Source organism: Typopeltis vanoorti, chromosome 11 (assembly GCF_054136105.1).
Source record: "Typopeltis vanoorti isolate ZY-2024b chromosome 11, IOZ_Tvanoo_1.0, whole genome shotgun sequence".
NCBI classification, from domain to species: domain Eukaryota; kingdom Metazoa; phylum Arthropoda; class Arachnida; order Uropygi; family Thelyphonidae; genus Typopeltis; species Typopeltis vanoorti.
Window position 1 is genome coordinate 47,737,819 of NC_143559.1, and position 21,674 is coordinate 47,759,492.

Below are 21,674 nucleotides of genomic sequence, written 5' to 3' on the forward strand. Positions count from 1 at the left end.
CTGCTAAAGTGTCAGAGCAATTTCGTTTCCATGTTTTCCCAGTGAGAAGTCACACTTAATGCAAGCATGTTTTATGAAACAATACTCTCCACTCAGCAATTACTTCTCTCGGTTGTAATAAGTCTTGTAGTGATTTTCGTGTGGAAAACGTCAAGAAATCCGAAAAGTTTTCCTCCAGGTCCACCAGGACTTCCGTTTTTAGGAAATATCTTTTTATTTGGTCAAGCGCCTCATTTGAAATTTTACGAACTCTCCAAAAAATACGGGAACGTATTCAGGTAATATTGCATTTTATTTATATTATTTTACATTTTATTTATTTTATTTTTTTTACCTTTTATTTACATTATGAAAATTTACGTTATTGTAAAAACAAAATGACACGCCTTTGCAGCAATATAAATGAGTTTCTAATTTTAAAAAGATGAAATAAATGTTAATTTTTATTATAGATATTATAATTTTATTTAAGATATTATAATGATATCCATAATATAATCCGAAAAGAAATATGATTCTGCAATAATCTGTTTTAATTATTTTATTCTCAAGAGTTTAAATCTGACTTGTTGCTATCCATTTTTTTTTTTTTTTTTTTTTTTGCAATAACAGAAATGTTTAGTAAGATTTGTTAATGACTAATGTTTATAATTGTTTTATATTTATAATAAAATATTGCAATTATAAATTTAAGCGTAGTCATTTTAAACATATAAATACGATATCGTTCGTGGCAGATTAATTTTTTTTTACTTTGTAATAAAAGTTATTGTTTCAAATAAGAAAAATCTTATTTCTTAATTTGATTTCATTTTTTTATTTACAACATCACTGATTAATAATAAGTTTGCGCTTGCGACTGTGAAACAGTCGACACTCTGGATAACTCTATAAATATAACTCTCTGAATTTATTTCCCAAGACTTATAACAAAGATATTTGTTATAAATATCACAAAACACACGCTTTGTTAAGTATTGTTGCATGATATTCAACATTCAACATTCATAAGTGTTTAATTACAGATATAAACAACAGTATTCAATAAATTCCATTTATTTTCTGTAAAATAAATATTTAAGTATATTGATTAAAAAAGTTTACTTTTATTTATTAAAATAAATAAATATAATATAATATAATATAAAATGAACAATATAGGACAGGGGTGGGGGAACCTCTCTCCCGCGGGCGAAATTTCGCCCCCGAGTCTATTTCAATTTGCCCCTTTGCTGATGTACTCGTATGTACATGTAAATAAAATTTTATAATAACTTAAATTTATTATAATTAAATTTATTTAAATTTAAATAATTAAATATACAAAATCAAAAATAACTATATTACATAAAATATGGTCGATATACGTCTGGCAACCATCAAATCGAGACCAACCATTAATAAAATAAAAAAATTAAAAAAATTAAAATAAAAAGAAATCAGGAGCATTTCTCGCGGGCAAAGCTCAGACTCTCTCTGATTGGTTCCTTCCCAATTACCGTCGTAATATTTTCCCGCGTGTCAAAACATATCGATGAACAGCGTCATGAATGTAGTAACAAAGGCCATTAATTTGATAAAAAGTAAAGGGTTGAACAACGAGGAATTCAAAGAATTTTTGCAAGACCTTGAAGCCGAATATGGGGACTTATTGTACCATTGTGAAGTTAGGTGGCTAAGTAGAGCTCAAATGCCCAAGCGATTTTATGAACTTAAAGACGAAGTGAAAATTTTCTTGGACATTAAAGGTGTCTCCATTAAAGAATTGGAGGATGAAAAGTTTCAAAGTGGTTTTAGCATTACAAGGCCCCAATCAGCTAATGACTTCTTTGCTCACTCATATCAAGAGCTTTGAATCGATGCTTCAATTATTTCTTACCCAACTGAAAAAAAAACCGCTTTACACGTTTTCTAAAATTAAGAGAACACAATCTAAAATCAACAAGTGAATATGTTGATGAGTGTCAAAGTGTTTTAAATGAATTTCAAAGCAGATTTGAAGATATAAAAATCAATGAATTGAGTTACAGATATTTGAAACACCTTTTGATATATGCCCTGAGAAAGCTTCCGATTGCTTGCAATTAAGAGTTGATTGATTTGCAGTGTGATAACACTTTGAGATATTGGACACTATACTGGACTTTTACAAATCTATTCATTCTGAAAAATTCCCTTCTTTTAAAAATAATGCCTTGAAAATAGCTTCTCAGTTTTCTACTACTTATCAATGGGAGCAATTTTCTTTCAAAATTAAGTCTGGCAAAAATCGCCTTCGCACAAGACTCACTAACGAAAATCTCGCCAATGAACTACGAGTAGCCGTCTCATCAAGGGTAGATAATATTTCTAAGCTTTCACAAAAAAAAAAGCAGTTTCAGCCTTCTCACTAAAAAGTTTAAGATTAAAGGTAAGTTTCATTAACTTTGATGAAATATTTATTATGCTATTATTGCTTTAATAAAGTTCTCAGTTAAAATAAAATAAATATAATTTTTTAAATAAATTAAATATAGCCTTTGCTTGATTGTTATAATTATATGTGTATACAATTGTAATTAAAAGATACCATATCAGATGAGAATGTTGCACACATTTACTTATTGAGATTTATATTGCATACTACATGCACTATATATGAGTTAAAATTTGACAGCCGCCCGCGGAAGTTTTTTTAGCAATTTTTGCCCTTGATATTAAAAAGGTTCCCCACCCCTGATACAGAAAGAAAAAATATAATATAAAAATGGCGTTATTAAGTAAAACTTTAAAGGGACGAAAAACACCTGTTATCTATCTTTCAATGTATAATATTCTACTAGATTTCCGTTTACCCTGGTGTCCTTTCTCTGAATCACGTGATATCTATAATGTATAATGTTAAAAAAAACCAAAAATAGATAGTTACGTTTATTTATTAACAATAAATAAAATAAAATAAAAAGAATGAATAAAATATAAATAAATAAAATAGAAAATGAAGAAATATTAATAACAAACATAAGCTTTAAAGGGACTTGAAACACTTATTCATATAACTCTTTGAAATGACTAATAACAGTCAAGCAACATTCCTCTCATTCTTATGTCGTTTCTCTGAATTATGAAAAATTTATGTTTAGCATTTTTGTAAAGCTTCACATACTTCGTTTTCTAGTTTAGTTTCATCTCAAAAATCCGTATAGGGAGAAAACATTTTCACCTTAAAAGAATTCAACTTTGTATATTATTAATTATTAACAATGACATACTCTCTTCAGAGTCGTCGTCATTTGCATTGCTCCCTTCTTATATATAAACTTTATATAATACATTCTTTTATATAATACATTACAAATAACATAATAAAAACAGTTTGAATATTTCAACAGAGATTCTAGTACAAGTATTGTTACCTGTGTACTGAAGATCTAAAAAAATATTTCGGCTTTGTACACTAGTTCATGAGATTTTATTATTGGCTTCCGATAAAAACAGCTGATATAACTGATTATAGTTCAACATTTCTGAGACAGCGAGGGGCTAAAACCTCTCAAAAAAAAAAAAAAAAATGCTGCTTGTTATTAGTCTGATTAACAAATGACAACCCAAGCTATATATATTTATGAACCATGAAATATTTTTATATATACATATAAATACATTAGGGACGTAAATAACTGTGTACTAGGTGTGCGGTGTACACCCATGGAATAGCAATATCACGGATATTATATTTTAATATTTATTCCTGTTAAATTTATATCTGTTAAGTAATCCCCTAAGGGTTGTGTGGTAAAAAACACGGCACCTTTGAGTCCTTCAAACAGATTTACAGATTTGCAGCTGGTCAAATTCTTGGCATGCCAGTGGCTTTAAACCGCTGAGAAGGTGAGGCAGGGTGTGCGCTGAAACAATAGCACCCAGAAGTCGTTAATGGGTGTGACTAATCGTGTAGAGCAATCAAATTGAAGGTTCTCATTTGTCATATGAACTGAGGTGTTTAGGTTACCGATATAGATAAACGTTTAATATATAATTTTCTAGATATAATTTATAACCTTTTGCCCATATTTACAATGGGAAAGGGTGTTGACGATCTACTGAAAGAAACGTTTTCTGAGAGAACCTTTGGGGACTGTACTCGAAGGTGATTGGAATTTGTGTATAAATAAGTAAGTAAGATGTGTTATTTTAGCCTTTCTTTGGTTCAAACGAAAAATTTCAGTTAGCGTCAATGCGCTATTCACTCTTTAACTTTCATATATCTATAAAATGCAATCGTATATATATATATATATATATCAGTGCAATGAATAAAGATATATACTGCTTATTTTGTTTCTTCCTTAGCATTCGTCTCGGACCAAAGCGTGTTGTTATCCTTTGCGATTACAAAGCAATTAGAGAATTCTTAGCACACCCAAACTGTTTAGATCGTCCACCAGGAAGGCATGAGGCAATAATTCCACATGGATTTGGTACGTAATAAATTTACAAAAGAAAAGTCTTGTCTTCATGACTTTACATAGTTTATTGTATCAGATGATTCAGTTTAACACAGTTGTTAGTTTTGCTTTTTTATGTTCATGAACGACTAAATAACTCCTGATTCATGCATTTGATAGATCAGGTTTTCTGGCAGTAATTGGTAAAACTTTCAATGGCAACATTCCTCACTGTTCTCTTTTTTTCAGAGAGCGAATAGTGCTGTTGCACGACAGTCAGCTACATTTACACGTTTATTGTGAATAAACGTGTAAATCATGTTTATACAACGACGGCATAACACAGAATGATGTTTTCCTCCTTGTGGAGTAAGCAACATCATCTGTGAATTATTTATAACAGAAAGTAATAAAAATTCTAGAGAGTTAAACGATAAAATTTCTTTGAAGAAGCTTTTTTTAACTAAGCTTAGTCCAAACGTAGCACAAACCTAAATTAATTCAGAACACACTATGTTATGCTATTTTCTTTACTGACTGGTCACTAGATAATTGTCGCATCGACGACTTTCCTGCTAAATAGTTGACTGTGAACACACACACACACACACACACACACACACACACACACACACACACACACACACACACACACACACAATCTACAGACATAAATACCTACCGTAGGAGAAGGAAGACGAGAAGGAAACTACGTTGTTCCATAATAACGCTACTGCTACTACTACCGTATCTCTTCCTGTTGTACTTTATTAAGATTTCCAGTAACTAATTTATAATACAGTTAAGGTTAATTTCAATCAATAATTAGATTTGTTTTATTGGAGATTCGAATGCATCAACAGTTATCTTGTCTTTCTGCAGATAATTAGTGAAAATTGTTATGATCATGGACTTTATAAATAATGGTGGGTTCCATGGCATTACTGTTTTTTCCATGACATCAGTAATGTACAATCTTCGGAGTAAGTGATAAGGTTCCCATTCAAACGATTTACTTTTTGAGTCTAAGCTTTCGTTTATATTAGCAAACAATAATTAATTGCCGTAATCACAGTCCACTGAACCACTCACCAAAGGCTCTAGTAATTTATGAAATATTTATTTATATGAACTAACTAAAATTAGAGTAAGATAATGTTTTTTTCTATTTCTTTCTTTCTTATTTGTTAAGGGTTTCCCACAAAAAACGGAAAGGAGTGGGAGGAGCAAAGAAGAGTTTCGCTGCATCTAATGAGAAATATTGGCTTAGGAAAGTCTTCGTTTTCCAGAGAAGTTCATGTGCGTAAATAAAGTGACCATCATTTTACTAATTACTTTTTAATGTTTATTGTGAAAGTAATAAATGTTTCTCAATAATAACCACATTCTTCTGTTTGATTTTCAATAATTATTTGTAGTAGGATCTTAATACCTCTACGACAAAAAAAAGAAGAAAATATGTTAATATATCAATAAAGAATCTGTCTTTGTCGAAGCTTATCAAAGCAAAAATCTTTGTATCATTCGAAGAACAGCAAAAGTCTTCTTTCACTCTTAAAACATAATTCGCGGCTTCCAAAACAAATTATGAATTCTTCATACAGTATGTAATATACTTCTCAATTATAAATGTTACTTGAGTACTTAATTAAATGGCTTTTCTATAAATGAACCCTACTATATTATTAAAACTGAATCTTTACTTTTAGGAAGACATCCATGAACTTTTGGAAATAATTCACAGCTTCGATGGAAAACCATGTGATTATAAGGATTACTTGAAGAAAGCTAATCTTAACACTGCCTGGCTGATGATATTCGGAAAGAGGCTACCTTATGATGATCCATTGTGGCCTACCTTAACACAAATTTCAGACGCCTTCATGAGATACTTCGGTGAGGTTGCATTGCTAATTTACTTCCCTATACTTCTAAAGCTATTCCGATTCTTAGGATGGATGAAATTTGATAAAGATAGACACCTTTTTCAAAAATATTGCGACTTGGTAGAGTAAGTAAAAGGTTAAAATTCATTTTTTTCATTTTTTTTTTAATTTCTAACATTTATGACATAAACTAAACGCACAGCTTACGCATGGGTTTGATTCCAAAGCTGACCAGTCACTCATATATTGCTGGCGTGATGGTGCAAAGTGGACGTCGAATACTTCTCGGATCGGATGTTTCCAATATCCAATCTAAGTTATAAGCAACCATGCGAAATACTCTTGATGGTATTTATACAACCAATCATTTGAATTTGAAAACCAGCTGAATGAGGGATGATTTAACTGAGTAATGAAGCAGGTACGATAGTTTATCATAAGCGCATGTGCAAATTCATCCTACCTTTCTGGACTGATTTTAACGAAAGTTTTCAATTCAGGATTTATCTAGGCTTTGTGCAGTAGTTGAGATTTCGGTGTGTCGAAAATCCGTTTCTGTTATTTTTAAGAAGAATATGTAAAGTATATAATCTCGATAAAATCAAGAAAAGATGGAATCCATTCCAGAAAAACAAGCCTTTCAGGCCAATTCTTGCAGACTAGTTGACACAGAAGTAGCGTATCTGCTCTCCAAGAAACAGAAGAGTATGTGTTTTAATTCCCCCCCCCCCTCCTCTCAAGGTGTGGATGTTTTAGATTGTCTTTGGGCGAAAGATGAATTTCATCGTCCAGTGCGAAATCATATTAGAGCCTGAAGTGGTGTAAATGGAACGATATTTGGATTTGGTCTCTTGAGCAAAGATTCTGAAGCAGGATAATATATATATATATATATACATAATCTTCTTTTCTCTTTTTTTTTTCTTTTCTGAATGTGGTTTGTAACTACTATATATAAATTAATAAAAATTGAAAACATAGTAGCCCTTATCCCACAGATTGTAGGAATGTACTATAGATTTTCACAAACGTTTAGCGAGTACAAACCACAATAAAAAAAAATCGCATGGTAAACTTTTCCCACTTCTCTGTTATAGGGAATATTATCACACTTTTCTTTCACAACAAATGTTAAAAACGATTTATAATGCCATTTTAAATATTACGATGCATATTTCTTTCAAATATGACTTGTGTTTTCTTCACGATGTCATAGAACCACCCATCCTTGAAGAAAATTGCAAAATAGCCTTTTTGGATTCTGTCCAGGCAGACAAATAGTAATTTACACAGCATACTACGTAGTTGAAATATATGGTGCTATCATACAGTTTCATGAAAATTAACATTAACTATCAGATGCATGAATTCAAAATAGCACACGCACGCACCCACACACATATACACATACACATGAACGCGCAAACACACACACCTGGTTTTATTTCAACGTATTTTAAAATATAAGCAATATCGTGGTCACTCAAGTTTTTGGTTACTACTTAAATGTTTATGTTTGCTAATAAATATGGAAAACCAAAAAATTGTACATTTTAATGTGAGATGTTCTTATATTTTTTTATTAATGAGATAATGTCCTTTTGTTTTGCAAGTTTAAAGATCAAGCACATGAATTTACTAAAGCGACTTCGTAAATTGATAACCGCATCATTTAGGTTTTGTTAGACTGTGCAAGAATAGTAAGTTAAGGACATCGAGTTTTCTATAACTATAATTAAACAATGGCAGAATTAAGATTACGATTAATTAAGATTACAATTCATTCCAGAAAGGAAGTAGAGGAACGAAGAGTAAATCCTGGTAACAGAACGAATGAAGATTTCCTAAGTCTGTATCTAAATGAAATGGAAAATCGTTCTGGAAAGGTGGACACATCTCTTACCGGTAATACTAACAAATTTATATATATATATATATATATTATAACCACTTCATCAAAATTAATGCGTGTCCAAAATTTTGCAGCAACTTAAGGAATCAATACAAGTTTGGTCTTTAGGTGTGACATCACCTATCAGAATAAGGGAGCCAGGAGTCAATGAAAAAAGTTACGTTTATTATTTAAAAATCATATTTCTGGATTGTTTATCACCTGTTCTTACCTGCAGTACTACGCTGCTCTATATATCGCATCACAGTTCGCAAAAATTCGACGATTTTGAAAACACCTGCATAGGAAACATCCCCTCCTCCATACACGCACACCGTTACGGGCTTGTGAACACTATTGTGTTTCAGATACGCCTACAGTCGAGATGCAATGCAAAAATTCTTACATTAGTACATGCTTGACGTTAGCATTGCGTAATCACTTCAATCAATATGGAATTTTTCTCTGTGACTCTCTTTAAAAGAAAACAAAGAAGTGCGCAGAAATAGACATGTCCGCTAACTGAAGCTGGAGATATTTATTTTTCATTGCATTTAAATAAATTACCTTTAGAAACATATAAGCTCAGACTAACAATAGAATATCAAAGCTCTCTTAGGGGATCCCACCCCTGCAAGATGCTTTATATTACAGGGAATTAATTATTTACAACAAGTAATTATTTTTAATTTCTTTTATTTTGGACGAAAGGAAATAAAAATTATGCCAAATTTTATTTCATTTTATACCTTTACTCATAGTATTGTTTTTATTCTCCGTGTGAAGTATAAAACAGATTTTTTTAATATTCAAACTATACTCATTCAAAATTATAGTGGCTATTCCGAACGCCTACAAGTACTTTTTGCTGTCAAAATAATAATTGAATATATCTGTACATCCTTTATCACAGGAAGAGCTTTATTTCTGATATATACAGTTTTCTGTTGTGTTGATGAATATCATATCATGATTTGATTAGGAAATTGTAATAGAAAATTGCATTTAGGTTTAACAATAAACGTGTCACTTTCTCTTTGTCTTTGCCTCTATCTACTATTTCACTAATGCCAGACAAACCACTTTGTTTACCTTTTAGCTTTTATGGAATCAACCAATAGTTCCACTGAGTAAATAAAATTTTTCCTTCATCTTATTTAGCCTCTTATGTACTGCAACATGTCCATACAAAGGATGCCATTCATCATTTAGTTGTTGTTTCCGCTCATATCTACTCTGTGTATTCCTTCTGATGTGAGAAGGTGCAATATGAGGAGGTGCAATTTGAGGAGGTGCAATAGGTGCAATACCAGACAGTAAATATAGGTGGTCAATTTTTGTAGGCTTAAGGCAGCCAGCAATGTGCCGACATGTTTCATTAAGAATCTTGGCAATAATTTTGACATGTGATGATCTTTCCCAAACAAGGCTAGCATACTCGGCTGTCGAAAAGCAAAGTGCCAGTGCAGAGGTGTGCAGTACTTGTGGACTTGCACCTCCACCTAGATGATGTTAATCTTGATTAGACATAGCGAGTGATGATCTTTAAATTTTTCACCGCGTAGTCCTGCCTTCTCTGTCAAATCTCAATTTCCCAAGTCTATAAACTAAAATACAATAATTTGTAATTAATTCGTATCTATATCTTAATCAATGTTAAATAAATATTCTTTCTTTTAGTAAATAATAAGTAATTAAAATAAATACTTAATTTAATTAGAAATTTAATTAAAATTATTCATTATAATAGATAAAGTATATCCAGTATTTTATGCTTTCATGCAAGGCATTTTTTTATTTATCTGCGAAAAGCAAAGGCAGTGAAATGGATTATAATATCAATAGTTATGTACATTAATTTCTATAAGGGTATATCTGAAGGACAAAATTTTTTTTGTTTCAGTTTCATCCCTTAAGGGCAATACACAAGGTTTACTAATAGGAGGGGCAGCAGGATCAGCACTTGTTCTTGAGTGGTTCTTTCTTAGAATGGCTGATAATCCCAAAATCCAACGACGAATTCAAAACGAAATAGATAGTGTGACAGGTAAATCAAAAGATATTTGCTGGGAAGACCACAAATCAATGCCGTATACAGTTGCCGCTATTAGAGAAACTATCCGATTGGCTATCACTTCTTTGGGAGATCTCCGATGGTGAGGATTAATTTTTCTTACTTTACTGTTGTTATTCTATTGAGTTGTGATAAATTATTCTTTCATTTGTTTTAGAAACTACAAGGAACAAGGAACTTTGCAGGCATCTAAAGTTATTTGAAGGTTTATATACATTCAAATAAATTATAAAGATAAAATGTTTATTTAAATAACGAACGTAACAAATTAAAACTAAAGAGACACTGTCTTATAACACGAAAGTTATAAACTATGGATATGAATTACTACTGAAAGATTCAAATATCATCTTGTTCGGTCTTCTATGATAGTAATGAATTATAGAGGGTCATCTCTCTCTCTCTCTCTCTCTCTCTCTCTTCTGAATTTATTCGAACAATAAAAGTTCATCTCGCAGAGACTAGAAATTTAACAGCAATTATATTAAATAATTCAAGTGAAATAAATATTAACACCGAGTGAAATAAAGTTAGTGAATTTAAAATGAACCAATTTTGTTTCTTTTTCCTTTTAGTACTTCTGAAGACACGATAATCGGAGACCACTTTATTCCAAAAGGAACATTTTTGGTTCCTGTCACATATGGTGCTCACATGAACCCTGAAGTGTTTGAAAATCCCACAGAATTCCGTCCTGAAAGGTTTCTTAACGAAGATGAAACTTCGGTTCTCAAGTCAGATGCTTTTCTAGCATTTAGTTTAGGTACGTTTTTAATGACCTTTCTATAGTTTAATTTGGTATTTTATTAAATAATTTATTACTCTGATAATTTGTATAATGCTATTTTTTTCCTTCCAATTGTGTAATCAAGATTAATAAATTAAGGATTAAGAAAATAAATTTTAATGCACTGTTTAAAATTTTGTTTATTGAAATAACTTCAAAATAAATATATTATTTTAAATACACACACACACAGACACACACACACACAACAGACACGTTAGTGTGTTGTGTCCATGTCTGTAAAGAAAAAGAGAAAGACAAATCATGACTGATTTATTTTGTGTCATATACGTATTCTGAATGATAGGATCTCAATAACTATGCAAAATTTTAAATTATTTTATGTTCATGTGAGCAGACAGGAAGGTGACAAATTGGAAGAATGTATCCCCCAGAATCAGCATGCTGATTTAGGAAACGAGACTGCCAACAAGCATTGTGAAATAAAATCATGCATCAGCTAATTATTGTACTTTGCCTACTTTAGATCATTCTACAGTTTTACAGCTAGTATATATTATTTATTTCATTTTTTTGTTCTACCCCCCCTAATCTATATATGTATGACTATGGAAGTGAAGGCTACTTTTATCCAGGTTGATATTTTACTGTCTTCAATGATCAGGAAATATAATAAATCATGATTTTTTCTCCCTTTATTTCATAGGAAAACGAAATTGTCCTGGAGAAGGTGCTGCCAATATGAGTATCTTCATGTACGCATCCTCAATATTACAACACTTCGTGGTGAAATCACCCGACGGAGGGAAACCAAACTTGAACCTCGACATGCTACATACCTTCTTTATGCCTATAAAACAAAATCTGTGCTTCATACCAAGATAACAGTGTGTGATCAATAAGGAACATGTGAATGAAATTTAAATATAATAATGTGCACAGATAATCTAAATTTTAAAAATTTATAATTTGAACTCCATTGTAAACATAGTGCAAGTTTATATATTTGAAATGTGGTTAATTGGTATACGGACATTTGCTTCCTAGTGTTAACAACATTCCAGTTACTAAATATTTCATGTGGGTTGAAAAAAATTCTGCGTTTTTTTCCGTAAAGCTGAGCTCCGGATTTTTACACTCAGTCCACTGCAATACTAAAATTTTGCGATATGTTTGCAGTCTTTCTAGTAGGAATTCCTTTGAAAAAAATATATATATAATTCTAATGAATCCTATAAATATTTCAAAGGGTAAACAATGACTGCAGAGAATCATAAAAACTCAATTAATAAAAAAAAAAAACTAGCGTTGTTAAGACCATCATTACCAAAATATTGAAATCTATTTTGATAATGAATGAAACTTATTTATCTATTATAGAACCAATTTCCTTTTAATCCCAGCAATAAAATGGTGCAGTTAACGCGTCTAGAATAATTAATATAATTAACTGTTCGATATTGCTTATTTAAAAACAAAACTGTAATAACAATAAAAATTACATAATATTGTATGATTGTGTACTCGGACATTAATATGGTGATTTTTTTAATGCAGTTGTTACTTTTTATATCACTGAACATAAACAAGCTACTTTAACTAAAGAGGTTAATATACGAAATTAAAAACTATAAAATATATTTAAAAATAAAAATAAAAAATATAAATTTTTTGATATTTTTATATTTTTTATTTTTTTTTTATATTTTAAAAGTTTATTTTTGATAAATAAATAAAAATTGGAAATCTAAGTTACTGTTTTCTTTTTTTGCGATTTTCTTCTAATTTTTGCAATTTATTTCTGACACCTATTTCAAAATAATATTAAATGATTTATAAATACCATTCGACAGAGATAAAGAGTCAAGGAGGTAGACTGGCTAAAAGAGTCCTTTTTAGGACATCCAGCATAACGAATGGCAATGCTGTAGCCAATGAAGTTTTAACTGAGGCTCGGCTATTGCCGTTACCCAGCCATGACTAGAGCTTTTTAGCTCAATAACACTCCATCCACACAGATTTTCTTCATTCAGATGACGGGATAAAGAGTCAAGGACTCAGTTCATCGCCCAGTTCTTATAAGAACTAAAGAGTCAAGGACTCAGTTCATCGCCCAGTTCTTATAAGAACTAAAGAGTCAAGGACTCAGTCCATCTCCCAGTTCTTTTAAGAACTGGATTTCGTTTAGTGCAATCGATGCATGAAACGATTGATGCATTTTAAGTTCTTGCCTTCCTCCCTCTTGCGGTTTAGAACAGTGGTCTCAATCTCAAATTGCATTCGGGCCGAATGCCTGACGTGAAAGCAGCTGACGGGTCGGATTTTTTTTTTTTTTTAACAAAATGAGAGTGAATATTTTTAAATGAGAGTGAATATATATATATATTGATATATTGAACCGTACTTACCCCTAATGTATGGATACCACCCCTTTATAATTATGAAACCCTTTTGTAACCTTTATAACTTGAGAATAAATAATGACAACCTATTCTCTTTCTTTTAGTTATTGAATTTTTCTTCGACACATACAGAAAAAATACATATGTTTGTATGTAAATAATTATAAACTTCTTTATTTCTTACTGCAACTTGACACTTGATGGCGTTTCGATTCTGATGAAGTTTGTAGCCTTGGAGAAAAATTACTAGAAACTATCTTCATCACGGATTGTAGATGCTCATCTGTCAATCTGGTTCTTTTCTTAGACTTATTAATTTCCCACTGCGAAAAAAACTTCAATAAATTCTCGATGATTCGGGCCTCGTCAACGGATAAAGTTTACTGTTTTAGTTACTGTTTCCATAACATTATCCATCTGCAAACTTTTGGCACAAAGTGGTTTCTTGATGAATAATGCAATGTATAGCGCAAAATTTATTCTGAAATTTTTCTTCTTTCACTATATTTCTTAATTTTACCGCTACTCCTTTTTTTTTACCAACCATAGTAGCTGCACCATCACTTGCAAATCCAACCATTTTATCCCAACTTAATTTATATTTATCTATTACAGTTTTTATTTCAGAAAAAATATCCTGTGCACCATTTTTTCCTTTCATAGGAATTATTTCCAATAATTCCTCAATTACTTCAAATTCATCAGTAATACCTCGTACGAAAACGGCAAGTTGTGCTATAGCTGCGATGTCAGTACTCTCATCAACTGCTATTGAGAATGCTGCAAAATCTATACTTTTTTCTTTTAACTGACATCGTAAATCACTAGCGATTTCGTTAATACGTTCCGCTACTGTGTTAGCTGACAAACTAATAGGGTACTTTTAAATAACTCTTGTTTGTCAGGACAAAGAAGTTCAGCAGACTTAATCAAACAATATTTAAGGAATTTGCCATCAGTAAATGGTTTTGATCGTTTTGCAATAATGTGCGCGAGAGCAAAACTTGCGTGAACTGTTGCTTCACTGGATTTATTTGCTTCAGTAAAAAATTTTGTTGTCGTTGTAAGCCAGATTTCAGAAACTGTAACTTTTCTTCCCTCAATTTGCCTTCCAACATTTCAAATTTTTCTTCATGATTCGTTTCGTAATGGCGACGTAGATTGTATTCTTTTGGAACTGATATTCCCTTATTACAGATAAAACATTCAATTTTATTGCGCACAACACCACAAAAGTACATAATTTCCCATTTATCCTGAAAAACACGTCCTTCTTCGTCCACTTTTTTTTTACTCTTTATAAAAGACATGGCTTGCAGTTTAATCTCTTAATTAAAATCACTATTATAATTTTATTTATAACTTTAATTCAACAAGATGAATTTTCGTATGAAAGCAATACTCAAACGTTATGCACAATTCTAAACGATAGGTATTGATATAATGTAGATCTAACAAGAAGCACAAATAAACAGGTTTCTTAAGCCGTACGTTAGTTTGTCTCCATCTATATTGCAATATGAACTGCGCATGCATTGGAAACACCAGAATACTGATACGCCACCAACTGTTGGCTGGCGAACTAAATTTACTGATTGTAAATTGTAGATATGGACTGAGCTTATGCGCACATAAGCTCAGTCCATAACTCTCTGTCTCTAAAACTATAAGCACCGTATTTACAACAAATACATACTTGAAATGTATTCGCGGGCTGTGTAAAATTGCTTCGGGGGCCTGATGCGGCCCGCGGGCCGCCAGTTTGAGACCACCATTTTAGACCACACTCGCACGTGTAGCCGCTGTAAACGCATGTTCTTTTTCCCTTTGTATATCTCACGCTTTTACTTAAACTTTTATGCTCTATTTAATTTACTTTCTCTTTATACTGTTACACCCTGATAACCAAGAATGTAAAAATTTCAGTTATCATGGTGTAACAAGAAAATAAAAATATAAAATCCTATGTAAGTAGCTAATACAAAATATTTAAAGACAGAAAATATGCTTGCATCCAGGTAAAATAAATATAGCAGAAATTGTTTGTTTAACTAAATAATGAAAAAGGGAATCGTATAAAAAAAGGGTATGAAAAAGATAGGTTAAGTAAAACAAAGAAGATTAGAGATAAGAATTTGTATGTGAGAGGCTAGTTTACCACTCGAAAAAAAAAGAGATTAAAATATTCAAGTAAATCCAAAAAAAGGGGATTAATTTGAGCATAGAGGCTAGCTTAAAACAAATGACGTTCGCTCAAGGACAATTCCCGAAGTGAGACGTCGTCAAGTGAGAGCCGCGTGCAGGGAACCGTAGCATGTTTTGGCAGAAAAGGACGGCGCAGGAGTTGTCTCCATCCGACGCAACAAGAAAACAAAGTGTGCAGGAATTCGATCCCGTATTCCTATTGCAAGAGACGAGGAACGCCGTATAGTTATAAGAAGGAAGAAATTGTCTATGTATCACATCATCCAGTACTCGTATCGAGGGAAAGAAAATCCATACAGAAATCCGTGCCCACTTGAGGAGTTCTATAGTGATAGAATAGAAGATCTTGTGTATGTCCTTTATTCAAGCACGAAAGGTATAGATGGTAAAAACCAGGATTCGTCCTAGAAAGGTACTGTAAAATCTTGTATCAATTGAAATCGCATATAATTGCAATCATTGTTAATTACTGGACAGTCGAAGATATACTAAGACTTTAGTACAAATCAGAGTAAAGTGAGAGTAAACTAGTTTATATTATTTGATATGCATTCATGTGCGAGAGATTTATGTATGCACATGGTATTTCATATGAGAGCGTCTTAAAGGTTAAATATATGTATGGGCATAGCGAAAGGATAGTTTAACCTATATTGTTTTGTTTTGTAAGTTAGACAAGGTAAACTGAATATGAACATTAATGCCCATGGTATTATAGCAATATAGAGCATTCTGACTAGTATAGGGTTAAGTAAAGTGTTAATTTGTTCCAGGATTATATGTGTATATTTATATGTATAAAGTCCGTTATGACGGCATGATCGCTAATTCCCACATAGGAATTTTGCCCTAATACTTGTACTTCGCTTGTGAAATTTTTGCAATTTTACTCTTAGTATTGAATTGTGTTTTATATAATAGAAATTGAATTGTACCATGTATATGATTTTGATTGTATATGCATATGATTTTAAATAAACTTTTGTTCATTAATAATACAGTTGTCTGAAATTGCTGCGAAATGGCACCACTTGAATAACGTACTAACCTGATCACGCGAGAAACTAATGTGCTAAGTTACGAGATAGAGGGTCACGACTGTTTAATAATTTCATGCTCAGACATATTTTTGTATTTTGCTCCATGTTCTCGAATTATATATCTTGAACTAAATGTCCTGAAAGACGCAGTATAATATAAATATTAGGGACACTAAGGGGAGTAAAAGCTTAAATATTTGAATTTTGTAATATCTTGTGCATAGTTAAGTTTTGAATAAAGATAAAATAGAGATTCACTTGAAAGAATAAAAGAAAGTTAAATAATCGTAAATAGGGACACAACAATACTCTATTTAATTTACTTTCTCTATATACTCTATACTTACTTTATCTTGGTTTATTACTGTATACTCTAATCTAATGCTTGACACTTTTACTTAGTAACCACAGGTTATCTAACTTAAATTAAGGGGATATTAATTCCCACATAGTTTTAAAACCGAATAAGAAACTCAAAGATTGGAATCAGAGAGTTTCTTGCCGAATATAGTAAACTATAAAGTATCGGCGAACACTAGCGTTAGCCAATGCAAGTGATCCTAGTACGTGGTACAATCTCGGGCAACTCGTTGCAAAGGTGAGTAAAGTTCAGATCGCTATTCTTAGGTATTTTCCATAATGTAAAAACACATTTCCTAGAAAATGTATGCTGTTATTACATTATGGAGGGAGGTCACTACCCAGACCGGTTTCAGCCTTTTTTGAGGCTTCATCAGTGAGTAGCTAGACCCAATGCCAAAGTGTATAGCAAAAAGAACTTAAGTACTTTGCGAAAGAGTTTTCCAAACAGGTGCAACCATTAAGTTACTTAAGTATAAAGAGCTAATAAGCTTCATTTCGGCAATGAAAACATTACTTAAATTAAGGGGATATTAATTCCCACATAGTTTTAAAACCGAATATTCGGTTTTAAAACTATGTGGGAATTAATATCCCCTTAATTTAAGTAATGTTTTCATTGCCGAAATGAAGCTTATTAGCTCTTTATACTTAAGTAACAGGTTATCTAATTTCTAATACCTTGGGAAACTTGGAAAATTTATTTAATGTTATGACTGCGCCACCAAGATTTCTCTTTGTGGGCATTAAATATATTTAAGATTATCTGCCGTATCTCTCTAGATCTATCTCAAGCGTTATTGACAGTCGTGGCTACTCTTATTGAAATTTGCACACAAGTTCGCATTTTATTTAGAAACAGTGCATGGGATCAAGGATCAGTGAATACACATTCTTTAACATAACAAACATTTTTATTAAAATAGGATGCAATAATAGTTTAATGAATGAATTGGCTCTTCAACATTTTTAAGCTAAGAGTTAAAATAGCTCATACATTGTACATACATAAAAAACACATGAAGCAATGCTATCATATACTTCAAACAACAACTTTTTCATATCTAATTACACCTTTCCTTAGCCTTTTAGACCGGAACAAACAATCATACTTTAACTTTATAAATGTCCCCCGGAATGTATATATGCTTCAAGGAACAAGTTTCCCAATCTAAATTAATACCAATACTTCTTTAACCTCTTAGTTCGGAACGTATAACCGCACATTAACTTTGGAATTGTCCCGCCAAATATCAGTCAATCTTCCAAAATGTTAAACATACACATAAAGGTTGTACTCACAGTTCTTCACTTGACACATATATCTGAACTTGCTTTTTCATCTCTTATCTGGTTCCACTGACTTCTTTACCGTCCTGGGCCTCAACATTCATGGAAGGAGACTGCGTTTCCTTCTGTGTTTCTGAATACCTGCTTTCTTCCTCTCTTTTGCTTCTGCAGACCGGCATACTGCCGTTGCATCGCTGCATACTGCCTCCGCCTGCTACATACTGGATCTGCTGCCTCTGCATACCTCGATAAAAAAAGCCCCCCGGATCTTTTCTTGAGCCTTTCTTAAACTTCCTCTTGCGGTCCCTGGATTAAGGTTTCAGAACCCCGAACATTCCCGCGCAAAAAAAGGGGGGGTGACCTTCAGAGTTGCTGATTACTTCTGTTTCCCCCGAACACACAAAAACAATCTTATTTACTACACGCGGGAGATCCTTAGTTGTTGCGCTGTCCTTGAAAGATGCATTAGGTTAAGTTTCGAACAATTGAAGGTCCTTTACATTTTACAAACAAAGCTTCTAAGCTCTTTCTTTGAAATTGGAACCACTTAAAAATGACAGGCCGCTTTCTAAGGCATTGCCCATGAAATGTACAATGTAACATTCCTACCGTTTGAACATCTACTTGCCTGGTTTTTCAAATCACAAAATTCTTATAACTATTATAATTACAGTTAATATAAACCTTATATACAAAATTCGTAATACCAAAACTCCACAATCAAAGTTAAATTACAATGTCCTTCTATATAGAATGTTTATGACCTCTGTAAAGGTCGATGCAAAGTTAAGAAAATAAATTCCTGTTGCATCGAATTTTACACCGCCATCTTGCAACTGGAATTAGATGTGAGGAGACAGTAGCGTCACACTGCAATGACGGTCTTTTCGAACGTTATTAATGGGTCTATCTGCCCACCTTCTGAAGGGACAAGTGTTTTTATTTCATTCCTTTTCGACATTATTAAGAAAACAATGTTACCTTACTTTTCGGAAACCCCTCGTAGTAGCAGTATTACTAGGTGACGTCCGTAGACCAATTATTATGCGATGAATTTTCCTCAGATTTGGTATTTGAAACATTTACAAAAATTTGTTAAACCTTTCCAGTTTTCAGTTCAACTGTGTTCGGAGCTATAAAGGGACAACGTGTCGAAATTATATATTGCAATAACTCTCGTAACTTAGTGGAATACGATAAACTTCGGAATTCGTGAAATACGCAAGATGTTTGTGTGGTTCAGTTTTAGTTCGAACTGGATCACTTTTATTGGCAAATTTTCGTAAAGAAGTTTCAAAACAATATTAATAATTCGACTTGGGTGGATGAAATTTAATGAAATTTTATAGTTAAGATCTGTATTAAAATTTGTCAGCATCGATTTCAATCTGACCAATGTTGTTGTGAAAATGTTTTTAATCTTTTAATGAATTATGAAAGAATTCATCGAAAAGTTATCGATGAATTGTTTTTTAATGATAAACACCAAGAACAAAAACGATATTAAAGCAACTGGTATAACCGCAAGAAAGAACATGCGAGCAGATAGAAGCACATACGTTGTGTTCATAACTCTGTTACTAATATATTCTTTCTTGTAGTTATATCATTTGCTTTAATATCAGTTGTTCTAGACATTTATCAGAACTCTCCAGACTCCAATTGCATAATTGAATAATATTAGTATAACTGTGTCATCCGACAATAACGTGTTGAAACGAAGTGGATTCAATGATGACTTCCAGGGTAACAAATGGCAATGCTGTAGCCAATGAAGTTTTAACTGAGGCTCGGCTATTGCCGTTACCCAGCCATGACTGGAGCTTTTAGCTCAATAACACCCCATCCACGGAGATATTCTTCATTCAGATGACGGGATAAAAAAACTCAGTCCATCGCCCAGTTCTTTTAAGAACTTAAGAACGTGTTGAAATGTCACGTTTTATTACACGGTACAGAAAAAACATACTTCAACTAAAAAGTGTGATATACATGATTAAAAATTGAAAAATTTCAGATAATACGTCTTTCAATACAAGAATAAAATTCAAATAAATGGCAACTGCCAAATACAGTTTTCATATTTTGCCAAAATTTTCAAATTTCGGCAAAATATGAAATGTTGCAGTGTATTCACCATACCTATTTTAAAATTATATTGCATGATATATAAATAATGCTGTCGCACAAATTTGTTGTGATATGTGTAAATAAGTCAAGAATTTACATAATACGTTTCATGTATAGAAGTTTTTGCCAAACCTGTTGTGGTTCCCAGCATACAATACAAGCACAAGTTAAAAGACTTTTTTATGATTCCAGTGTTTTGAGAAGGGTGATTAGCAGATCGCTGTTGTACCTACGATTCAGGGAAAGTAGATTTGCAATACACTGAAGTGGTTAGTTCATCTGAAGAAGTTCAGGACAATGATATGTCTACGAAGGTAGTTTGTTTTCTTTTTCTATTTCCATAGTAAGGTCCATACCGGGAATAGAATGTAAATTATTTATTTTTGCTAGATAGGCAGATAAGGTAACGTCTTCGGAGAAAGACGGCGAAGAAGTGGATATTCTATACTCTTCAGATTTCCTAGATAAAGTGAGAAATTTATCCAGATCTTCAACCGAGGTATTCAATGGTTAGCTACGACACTGCATTCGTGTTCACCAATGTGTCTCTGAAAGATTGCCTTCATTTGCTCTCACAATCCTTTGACTACATCCTCCAAATATAGTCGAATTGTTCGAGTTTGTCAGCCACTCAGGTTATTTTATTCGTCAAAATAGATTTTCCAGACACGTTGAAAGGGCCATATTCTGGAGCCTACTTTCTGCAGTTCTCGCAAGCGTTCATCTAGAAAAATTGTAAGAAAGACTTTTCTTCCAGTTTTTCTAGATAACTCTTTTCTATCTCAGCATTCTTTTGAAGTATAATTACATTGAAGTATAATTAATAACTAATTACATTGATGACGTATTTGCTGTCTGGCCCCCACAAAGAAAATAGCTTATCTATCTTTCCAGCAAATATAAGCAATCTACATTCCTGGAAAATTTTCATTAGGGAAAAAGAAGAAACAAACTAGCTTTCTTAGGAATCTTACTCTCCCGCTATTCTTCAGGAAAACTAACTACTTCCGTTTATCGCAAACCTTCACCTCCACTGGACGCCGGATGCAATAGCAATCTGCTTACCCTCATTTAAAAAAAAACTGAAATCATAAAAAGGGCTTCATATTGTGACATAGTGAACGCAAATAATAGACTATTATAATTCGATGAATTTAGAAAGTGCTTTTTTTTATTTTATTTTCCTTTTATTTTCAATTAAAAGGTTCATATCACTGTAAG

At 32.2% G+C, this 21,674-nt stretch overlaps 1 protein-coding gene across 1 annotated transcript; it reads left to right on the forward strand.

The window, feature by feature from the left end:
• Positions 1-66: 66 nt before the first annotated feature.
• On the forward strand, positions 67-11,911 carry LOC150101541 (cytochrome P450 2J5-like). Its single transcript, XM_090400832.1, has 8 exons — positions 67-278; positions 4,333-4,460; positions 5,620-5,726; positions 6,137-6,438; positions 8,103-8,218; positions 10,108-10,360; positions 10,854-11,041; positions 11,733-11,911. The coding sequence occupies exons 1-8, from the start codon at positions 67-69 to the stop codon at positions 11,909-11,911; spliced, it is 1,485 nt and encodes a 494-aa protein (XP_090256958.1).
• Positions 11,912-21,674: the final 9,763 nt, after the last annotated feature.